The 10,688-nt window shown below is 47.0% G+C and overlaps 2 protein-coding genes and 1 non-coding gene across 3 annotated transcripts; 2 read left to right on the top strand and 1 right to left on the bottom strand.

Annotated features, from left to right (window-relative positions):
* The first annotated feature begins 1,215 nt into the window (after positions 1-1,215).
* LOC136478163 (calcium-dependent protein kinase 11-like) lies at positions 1,216-5,252 on the top strand. Its single transcript, XM_066476513.1, has 8 exons — positions 1,216-2,217; positions 2,953-3,096; positions 3,198-3,350; positions 3,463-3,578; positions 3,654-3,821; positions 4,209-4,433; positions 4,512-4,639; positions 4,763-5,252. The coding sequence occupies exons 1-7, from the start codon at positions 1,395-1,397 to the stop codon at positions 4,632-4,634; spliced, it is 1,752 nt and encodes a 583-aa protein (XP_066332610.1). The 5' UTR covers positions 1,216-1,394; the 3' UTR covers positions 4,635-4,639; positions 4,763-5,252.
* Positions 5,253-5,531: 279 nt separating this feature from the next.
* Positions 5,532-5,603, bottom strand: TRNAC-GCA (transfer RNA cysteine (anticodon GCA)). The gene has a single exon. It is a non-coding gene; the product is annotated as a tRNA-Cys (tRNA).
* Positions 5,604-5,918: 315 nt separating this feature from the next.
* On the top strand, positions 5,919-9,801 carry LOC136478155 (E3 ubiquitin-protein ligase RHF2A-like). The gene is made up of 9 exons (XM_066476503.1): positions 5,919-6,144; positions 6,310-6,519; positions 6,626-6,672; positions 8,063-8,125; positions 8,208-8,307; positions 8,425-8,759; positions 8,853-8,960; positions 9,049-9,298; positions 9,511-9,801. Exons 2-8 carry the CDS (start codon positions 6,388-6,390, stop codon positions 9,251-9,253), a joined length of 990 nt encoding a protein of 329 aa, XP_066332600.1. The 5' UTR covers positions 5,919-6,144; positions 6,310-6,387; the 3' UTR covers positions 9,254-9,298; positions 9,511-9,801.
* The last annotated feature ends 887 nt before the right edge of the window (positions 9,802-10,688 follow it).

The following is a 10,688-nucleotide window of genomic DNA, read 5'->3' as shown; positions in this document are numbered from 1 at the left end:
GGAGGAAGATGCAACATCCGATCTACTTTTGAAACATCCAGATGTAACACTTACAATATACGTCTTAAGGCAGATGAAACACTTAAAATAAGTGTCTGAAACACTTGTGGGACGCCTGAAAAATACTTGTAAACAAGCATATGAAAACACCTAGATCACTTGAAACATATGCTTGCAACATGCATGGATATGCAAGATCCAGATCTACTTTTACAACATCCAGATAAAAACACGTGCAATATATGTATGAAAGAGATAAAACATTTGGAACATACACTTAAAACATATGTGTATAGCCATTACAACACGTGCAACATCTCTATATACTTTTGCAACATCAATATACAACACTTGCAACATACTTCTGAAACACTTGAAACATACTCTTGCAACATACGCTTTCAGCGTAGTATCTACTTGCTGCTTGGATGAATGGAGGCTCGTCAATGCAGAGCTCGATGCCGCGGAGTGGGGGAGGGGGGGGGGGGAGATACATGTGGGGCGGGCCATTCTCGCGCTACTTCCCATGGTCGTTCGTGCAGGTGCAGCCGGTGCATGCGACGAGGCCGCCCGAGCCGTCGCAGACCTCATCCGCCTCGTCGAGAAGCTCCTGGAGCCTCCGCACCGAGCTGTTGGAGCACAAGATCCTCAAGGAGACCATCTCCATCGTGCTGTTCCTCGAGACCGACGTCGCGGCTCCAGGCGGAGAACGCGCACCTCCGCACCGAGCTCGACGCCACCAGGACCAGCCAGCAACGGGTGGTTGAGTTGAAGAAGGAGGTGGCAGAATCGTTTTTTTTAAAGCCGAGAGCAGACTTAGTATTGGATTAAAGCCAAGAGCAGACTTAGTATTGGACTCTGCTGGCCCACAAAGGGCACGTCCAAAGCTTGCAATGGCCTAAGGAGAGCATTACCGGAAAAAAGAAGCAATTGGACTGGAAGACCGGTAAACATTTTAGTCATTTGTTTAGTAGAAACCTAAGTAATTCTGCCACATGAAAGTTAAATTCAGCCAAGGATGAAACGGCCCGTCCAGTGACCAAATACGACTTGGAATTTGGTGGGCAAAACGGCAATTAGCCATCCGATTTGGCGCGAAGAGCCCAAGACCCCGATCCGCATCCCGCGGTGTCACTCGCATCCAAACGCCGGAGCACGACGCTGACAAACGGCCCCATACGCGGCGGACCCACACGCCATCCACACGAACCCGCTGCCCGGGACCCACCTCGGCTCCGTTTCCATTCATCGGTTCCTCCGCTTCCGCCCCGCTTCCACGATGGATCCAGCCTGAACCACCCAACCGGTAACCGCCTCCTCGCCGCCCCCGCGTCCAATGCCACCGCCATCGCCGTCGCCGCCGCCGCTGCCGTCCGTGTAGCGTCCCCGCGGCGATGGGCAACACCTGCGTCGGCCCTAGCGCCACCGGCCGCAACGGCTTCCTGGCCAACGTCACCCTGTGGCGGCCGCGCGGCGACGACCCCGCGGCAGCCCCAGCCCTACCGCCGCCCTCCTCCCCCGCCTCCGACAAGGCGCCCGATCCCGTAACCATCCCGGAATCCGAGCATTCCTCGCACCATTCATCCCGATCCACCGACTTGCCACCACCGGCCCCCGCCTCCCAGCCGCAGGCGCAGGACAACCCTCCGGCGAAGAAGCCCGCGCCCAAGGTCAAGCGTGTCCAGAGCGCGGGCCTCCTCGCGGACTCCGTGCTCAAGCGCGACGTTAACACGGCCCGGCTCAAGGACCTCTACACAATTGGCAAGAAGTTAGGGCAGGGTCAATTCGGCACCACCTACCTATGCGCCGAGAAGGCCACCGGCCGGGAGTTCGCCTGCAAGTCCATTGCCAAACGGAAGCTGCTCACGGAGGAGGATGTCGACGACGTGCGCCGCGAGATCCAGATCATGCACCACCTCGCGGGTCATGCAAACGTCGTCTCCATCATCGGCGCCTACGAGGACGCCGTCGCCGTGCAGCTTGTCATGGAGCTCTGCGCCGGTGGCGAACTTTTCGACAGGATCATCCAGAGGGGGCACTATTCCGAGAAGGCGGCCGCGCAGCTGGCCAGGGTGATAGTCGGCGTCGTCGAGGCGTGCCACTCGCTCGGCGTGATGCACAGGGATCTTAAGCCGGAGAATTTCTTGTTTATCAATCAAAAGGAGGACTCGCCCCTGAAGGCCATCGATTTTGGCCTGTCCATCTTCTTCAAGCCAGGTATATATGGCATCGATTCCTTGTATAGCAATGCAGCTTTATCTGGTTGTGAAGTTATTTTAGTATAGTATATAATGTGAGCCTGTCAGCGGAGCTAATACTTAGTTAGCAACTGAGGTGCCAATTGCCAAACAGTTGTTACAGAATGGGGGAATTTTCGTATGTAGGGATAGCACTGCTGTCGTCGTGCATGCAAGAGGCCACCATGTGGTCATAACAAAATGTAGATGACAACTGATACATGCATAGTTTTGTGTGTGTATGTACTTCACACAATGGTTACGTCACTTTTACCAATCAACATGCTGTGAGATCACTTATGCTGCTGAACTACATTGAGCAAGTAGTCTGCACTGGTTTTATTTTCTTCAATCTCGTTATAATATCACTACAATTTGCAGTTGATGAGCATCACCCCAAAACTTATGAAGTTCCTAATAAGGTTGGCTTGTGTTCTTATCTTCAATCCCATTCAGCCACATTCATGGCTTAGAAAGTTAGCATAGACCCATTTTACACATTGATTTACAGTAGGTGATTTAACACCAGGCTTCTATGCTCAGCAAAAATCCTACATATAGAAATAGCAGCAGATTATGTCTGTTTTTTAAAGGAAATATGAGGTGGTGGAAACCAATCGTATGAATGTTATCGCATTCTTTTTACCACATGCAGTCCTAATTCCTAAATAGCATTCTTCTGATGCCATTTGGACTAAGATAATTGTTTGTGCAGGCGAGATGTTTACAGATGTCGTTGGAAGCCCATACTATGTTGCACCTGAGGTTCTGCTAAAATACTATGGCCGTGAGGTTGATGTCTGGAGTGCTGGTGTCATAATCTATATCCTTTTGAGTGGAGTCCCTCCATTCTGGGATGGTGAGGTTATATGTAGCCATTTCAGTGAAATATTGCATTGCAATTTTATATGACATTGACAGTTGGCATTAAATTGAATTTTCTATTGGTTTCTGGGGCAGAAAGTGAACAAGGGATATTTGAACAAGTTTTGAAAGGTGACTTGGACTTTTCGTCTGAGCCCTGGCCTAGCATCTCAGAGAGTGCAAAGGATTTGGTCAGGAAAATGCTTATTCGTGATCCAAAGAAGAGATTGACTGCCCATGAAGCCTTATGTGAGTAGCATGAATGCATGTACCAATACCAATTCAATAAATAATTCTTTCCTAGTTTATTTAGCCTCATCTCAACCAAATTGGCTATAGTGATTGACCTGGGTTTTCATAGGTCACCCTTGGGTTTGTGTTGATGGAGTTGCTCCTGACAAGCCTCTTGATTCCGCTGTTCTAAGCCGGCTGAAACAATTTTCTGCAATGAATAAACTAAAGAAAATGGCCCTTAGGGTGAGTACTAATACCAATGGTCTGTCTCTGCATTATACCGATGCTATTTGTGGTTCATCTTCTTTGTGCTTGTAGGTTATTGCTGAGAGTTTATCTGAGGAAGAAATTGCAGGATTAAAAGAAATGTTCAAAATGCTTGACACTGACAACAGTGGTCATATCACAATGGAGGAACTAAAAACTGGCTTGCAGAGAGTTGGTGCTAATTTAATGGACTCAGAAATCAATGCTCTAATGGAAGCAGTAAGTATTCCAAGATGATCACCCCACATCGGTTCCCGTTCATTACAGTTCTTTGAACTTTAGTCGGCAGACCACTTTATTTCACTAATTCTCATTTACAAAATAAACCATGAACGAATGTTAATAATAAGTTCAAGAATAAGATCATTAATTTTTTTTCTAACCTTGCATACTTTTGAACATCCAATTAGCTTCAACATTGTCTCATGTTTTGATGAACAAAGAAAATACCACATTATAAGGAAAGCTTAACCATGTTACCAAGTATACAAGATTTATTTTGGGAAGTCTATCGAAACAGTAGTGATACTTCAATTTTCTGATGGTGATCATCATTCCACTTTATGGACTGCAACTCAGTTGAAGTACATTTCATAAAAATATCAGGCGGATATCGACAATAGTGGCACAATTGATTATGGGGAATTCATTGCTGCAACTTTGCATATAAACAAGGTTGAAAAGGAGGATAAGCTCTTTGCTGCTTTCTCATACTTTGACAAAGATGGCAGTGGTTACATAACTCAAGATGAGCTCCAAAAGGCATGTGAGGAGTTTGGTATAGGGGATACCCGACTTGAGGATATTATTGGGGACATCGATCAGGACAATGTAAGTAGACCAGATTTACTATTCCAATTAAGATTGGTAAAATCAATCTGTCTAATTCATCCATCATATATTTTGCAGGATGGCCGGATCGACTACAATGAGTTTGTTGCAATGATGCAGAAGGGAGATAATCCTCTGGGAAGAAAGGGACATCAAAGTAATGCTAATTTTGGTCTTGGAGACGCACTTAAGCTTCGGTAAAATAGGTAATAGATGCTTGTTTTCCCTAGTTTACCTTTTTTATGGATAACGTTGCATCATTAAGGTATCTGATTGATTATTGCTCTTCCTGTTAGTTTGTTCTACTTACTATTTGTATTGTTTTACAGGAGCAGATGTTTCCCTTCATAGCAAAGTTAGCATTCAGCAACTAAGAAATCCAGGGTCGCTGAAGCAACCTAGGACTAGGAGCGTGAACTTTTGCCGGAAAGCAGCAACCTCACCAAATTAACAATAGGGTCCTCATGCTCAACATGGCATCTTTTGATTTCCCTCCTTTCTAGTTCATATGTAGTGGCAATGAAACCTTCTTCAGCCCATCGCGTATCTGCGTTGTAATTTAAGTAAGCATGAGAGTAGGTGGGATTGCTTTCTTCTACCCCCTTTATTCTTCCATTGGGAATCAACGGCAGGAAGAGAGCGAACTATCCTGCATCTGCGTTCCAAGACTAATGTTTCAATTATGCTCATCCATGTTCGATAGGTGTAGTTCTTAGTGCCTGTAAGAATATAAGATTGTATTGTAGGAGTCTGACCAACGAAACAATTCTTCTGTGTTGATTTTCCCTTGTTACCAAAACGTGATGAATGATTACTGAAGCCGCTTTGTTTCCCATGTCTATGTGGTTGTATGCTTGTAGTTTGTGCCGTGGCCTGGTTCGCCGCGTCGCCTAGATACTGGAGAATGATTGATTCCTGAAAATGACAACCAAGCTCCTGCCCTCGCACCTGGTGATGCTAAATGATTAAATCATCCTGAGGTATCATTTTTGGGGAAAAGATCGCCGTGAGGTTAGAATAAAAAACTGAGGAAAAATAAAATTTTTTAAAAAAAGAATCAAAAATTGAGGAAAATTAATGTAAAAAAATATCCCAATAAGGGCCCAACCGGGTTCGAACCGGTGACCTATTGATCTGCAGTCAATTGCTCTACCACTGAGCTATGGACCCTTTGTTGATGGTGCACAAATAGAGGAATTAATATATGATACAACGCAGAGTGGATTGCATATTGACATGCATCGGATGGCCGGATGCTAGTTGCTAGCCCTCGGCTCGGACGCCTGGTGCGAGACGTGAGTAGTGCTCCGCCAATCACCGACGCCGTGCCTTGGTCACAGCAGCCCCACCGGGCGGCCAATATAAACGCGGGCCCCGCACCTCGGTGGGGAACCCGTGCGCACGCGGCACGCCTCTCAATTTTGGCAAAGTCCTTGCAATAGCATGACTAGATAAGGCGGGCCCACCGTTGGCCAGCCCCACCTGTCATTGGCTCAAGGGGAGGTGAGGGAGCGGCGGCGGAGGAATTGTTTAATCCCCCGTCACCGTCTCCTCTCGCCGTCACCCACCGCCCCTGTTCCAGGCGCGAGCGCGACGTTGCCGGCTCGTCTCCGGCGTTCGGCGGCGGAGTGGAACGATCCCCGATTCCCAACAGGAACTCCATCGTTTTTGTGGCGTTTGGTGGCGTCCCGGGGCGGGCAAGCAGGACCAGGTACCCTCCCGGATCCTCCCAACCGTTCCGTTTCCCCCGGCCGGGCCGCCTCAATTCTTCGGCGTTGGTTGCCATTTCGGGCCAAATTTGTTGCGTGAAGCGGGGGATTTTGAATGGCACGCGTTCTTTCCAATCGACGCCCTCTTGGCTTTGCCTTGGCTGTAGGAAATTTCACCGAGGATACACGTGTGCGGGACGAGAGCTAAGCGAAGGAACCTGTTTGGGTACCCACTCGCGGCGGAGATGGACGAGAAGGCGAAGATGGAGAGCAAGCTGTCCTCGGCGGCGGCGTTCGTGGAGGGGGGCGTGCAGGACGCCTGCGACGACGCCTGCAGCATCTGCCTCGACGCCTTCTGCGACAGCAACCCCTCCACGGTCCGCACATCCGCCGCCGCCGCCAAATACTTTGGTTGCTTCTCAGTTCTGACCGATGCGCTTATCGGGCCTTTCATGTTCGTTGGTGCTGCTATGTTCTTTGCAGATGACCAATTGCAGGCATGACTACCATCTCCAGTGCATTCTTGAATGGTAACGTCTCTTGATGCGTTATTCTTTTCTCCAAGAACATCTATGCCTTACCTTTTTGCCTGCAAATTATAGACCTTATGCAGTTTTGCCTGTTCTAGTTTACAACTGCATATTCTGCATTCTCTTGATCAACCTTCAGTGCATTGAGTTGTCTTTTATATTGCATAAATTATGACACCAATCCCTGTGTTACAGCATTTCATTCATGCTCATAGCCTTAGTTAACACCAAAGACCAAACCAAACAACTTCTCTTCAGCTTTGAATTTATGAAGTAAAATGGCGCTCGTCTAATGTTCTCATCTCAGTAATGCTTTTGTGACGCAGTTGATTGCAACTATCTGGATATGGCTTTAGTTTAAATATTTGCAGAATTCTCCTATTTCATGGCGGTATAAGCTAATCACAGCTTAATTCTTGCTCGTAAGGAGCACTAGTCTACCACATGAGATGGAAGTGAATCATATATTCTGTTTGTTTTCATTTGTCTGTAACTGCATTCAACTTGCCTATACAAGTTGGGAACACTGAATGATCGTGCACAACATGCGTGTCTCTCTTGGGTTATGAAAACACGTTGCGGAACATATGATTCACGTCATTGCATTATTTCATCTGTTTTGTTCTTCTAGATGGTGTACTCCTGGAGCAATTCTTATTAATAACTTAGAAGTAGTTGACTGAACAACTGTTCTGCTGGAAGTCTTTCTGTAATTCTTATTACTAACTTGAGTTTGTGTCATGCGTGTCAGAATCTTAGTTTTGTTGGAGAAGTTCTTAGCATGAATATTCATCTATAGTGAGCTCATGAAGCTAATGCCTGGCGACAGGAATTTTTTAATGGCTTGTTATGGTGTCACAGATTTATTGGGATTTGTAGTTTTCATGAAAAATAAAGTAGAGCTAAATTGAGTGTGTGGTTTCTGATACTGGAGTAAGACAGAAAGTAACAACATCCTGTGGTCAAATCAACAATGCAAGAAAAAATAATACATGTAACAATCTGTGCTGCATGCATGGAAAGAAAAAACAATTAAACATCTACTGAAACTACTACTCCCTCTGTTCCAAATTTTAAGTTGTTTTAGTATTTTCCTAAGTCAAAGTTGCCTAACTTTGACCAAGTTTGTAGAAAAATATATTAACATATACAATATCAAATAAATGCACCGTCAAAATATATTTCATGGTGTATCTAACGTATCTTGCATGATGTCGTAGATGTTTGTGTGTTTTTCTATAAACTTGGTTAAGGCTAGAGAAGTTTGACTTAGAACAAAGCTAAAAACGACTTACAATTTGGAACGGAGGAAGTACTTTTTGTTCACCATGTTTACAGTTCCCATTTCATGTGCTTTTCAATATATATTCTAATTCATGTAGTAATTTAGGTGTCAGAGAAGCTCCCAATGCCCCATGTGTTGGCAGCCTATCAGCATGAAAGATCCTATGAGGTGAAAATTGCAACCTTTATTCTGTCTTAACTCCTAAGGGACTGAATTGCTGGTTCTCACTTATTCTTGTGATGTTCTGCAGCCAAGAGCTATTAGAGGCTGTTGAACAAGAGAGGAACATCCGAGCTAATCGTTCACATAATACTGCTGTTTTCCACCATCCAATGCTGGGTGATTTTGAGGTGGGGGCATGTTTCTTCACGCATGTTTGGGGAACTTTTCCAATAGCATTCACCTTTCTGCTATGAATGTACTTTTAACACACGTACTTCTGTTAATATCACCATTTGTATTTCCAGATTCCTGTAGGTGCAGATGATGCAGAACTTGAAGAACGCATTATTCAGCACTTGGCTGCTGCAGCTGCAGTGCGTAGGTCACACCGTCATCATAGAAGAGATAGTCACCAGGGAAGATCAGGAGCAAGTAGCCACCCACAATTCCTGGTGCTTTCAGCAGACGAGCACAGAACCTCAGGTCAAGAAGGGGATTATGAACAAGCCCCTGCTGTAGTTTCTGGTCGCCCTTTACGTACTCTTGTTGAACAAGAACGCACTCGAGGGTTAGTGGATGCATCCAGTCCATCTCTCCGCTTTTCTACTCCTGCTGATGGTACTGGTAGATCAAACAATAGGTACTTCCTACATCCTATGTGTGATACTATGCTTGTGCACTTCTCTTCAGTATCATTGAATGCCTGTGCTTAGTTTTTACTATTATCTGTCAGGATTTCTGGGATTCAGTCTACACCTGTGGATCAAGATGGAGCAGGACCGTCCGATTTACAATCAATCTCTGACAATTTGAGATCTCGTCTGCAGTCAGCTTCAATGAGGTACTCTCCTAACCCAACGCATTAGAACTCCTGACAAACTGAGCACGGACAGGTGTCTTACCTTGTGGGCATTTCTTGACAATTGCAGGTACAAGGATTCCATAACCAAGAGTGCAAGTGGATGGAGGGAGAGGTGGTTTTCTCGGAGTAACTCTTTATCAGATCTTGGTTCTGAGGTAAGGAGGGAGGTCAACGCGGGGATTGCTGTGGTGTCTCGCATGATGGAACGGCATGATACAAGAGACGGCACGGGGCCTTCTGCCACCTCCGCGTCAGGATCTGGTTCTCAGTGAAACACTCCTTCGTCCTTGAAAGGACGATGCAACTATAAAGAGAAGGTATAATGTGCTCATGTTGTGCAAATGAAAGCCTGAAATTCAGTGTTTCGTTACGTTTTTCTGTTGACAAACCTACGGATTTGAGTTTTTCTGTAATTGTCTGGAGGCAATTCCCGGGCTCCTATGTAGATTAGTCTTATAACGTTGTCGCAGAAATGATGCAGTAGTTTCTCTGACTGCTGTTGCTAAATAGGAATTTGGCTTTGCTTCAGGTCCAAAGGGACAGAGTTGAGAGCACCTGAGATCCGGCGATGCTTCATGGCACCTGATAGCCCCCCTGCTTCAGACTCCCAGAACTTTGCTCGTGTCCAGGTCAGGGGAAAGGAATACATGTGCTTCCAATGGAACATTCAGACGTTTAGTACCTTGTGTAACATCTGCAAGGGTGGGTAATGCTAAGGCCTCTGGTGTCTGTAAACAGTGACAGTATGAGTGTTGTGTTGGTTGTGTGGTTCCAGTTTATAACACCCATACATACAATACAAGTATTACTACCGTGCCAAGGCCCTAATGGATCGTTTGTCATGTTATTATTATATTGCAGTTGGGGGCATTCGATTTGGTAGCGCGATGCGTGCCGTCCCTCTGATTCGCCTGTCTGTTAGCGACTGCACAGCTCGTACACGGTAACTCCAGGCTCTTGTGGCTGTTCCCGGAGGCCGGAGGGCAGGGTAGCCGAGTTCAGTAGGTCTAGATCAGTTTGTTTGGCCAAAGGAATAGAGGAGTTTTCTTCCCAAGCCACCACACCACCCCAGTACCCAGGAGGAATGAAAATTTTGTCGTGGTCTCATCGGAGTGGGAGTTAGAAAATGCCAAGGCTTGGATCAAGGGGAGCTTTGACGGGAATGAGATCGTCTGCAGTCGCGCAGAGCGACTTCTCTCTGCAGTCGGCGCATCTGAGACGTTCATTGTGATCCAACGGTGACCCTAACTAAACTCATCTAGCAGGCTGTTCTAGTTGCCCGTCGCAGCCCAAACATCGCACTCGTCTGTGTTGTTCTCGTCAACGCCATCGACACCCACCACAGCAGCGTCGACGAGCGCGGCCATGGCGGACCCCTCCTCCTAGCTCGTTGATCTTGTCAACGCCGTCGACGCTGCTCACAAGGAGATCGTGGGACAGGGCGGGCACCTTGGCGAACGTGGCGGCAGCGGCGAGGGCGCCCCCGGCAGCGCCGACAAGCTTGGAGCCGAAGACGAGCACCTTAATGTCAGCGGCGACGTCGGCGTCGTCCTTGGCGGAAAGCCCGTCGCCGGAGGCTGGCATGTCGAAGGTCGTGGCGTCCCTGCGTGCGGCCTCGCATGACAGGTCGAGCGAGTTCGCTAGGCAGGTGACTGTGGCAGCGGTGACATTGCTTCCCACGACACCGCACGCACGCACGAGCTCGCC

The sequence above is a fragment of the Miscanthus floridulus genome, chromosome 1 (genome assembly GCF_019320115.1).
Source record: "Miscanthus floridulus cultivar M001 chromosome 1, ASM1932011v1, whole genome shotgun sequence".
Classification (NCBI taxonomy): domain Eukaryota; kingdom Viridiplantae; phylum Streptophyta; class Magnoliopsida; order Poales; family Poaceae; genus Miscanthus; species Miscanthus floridulus.
Note: the sequence above shows the minus strand (reverse complement) of the source record. Positions and strands in the feature narration are given on the sequence as shown.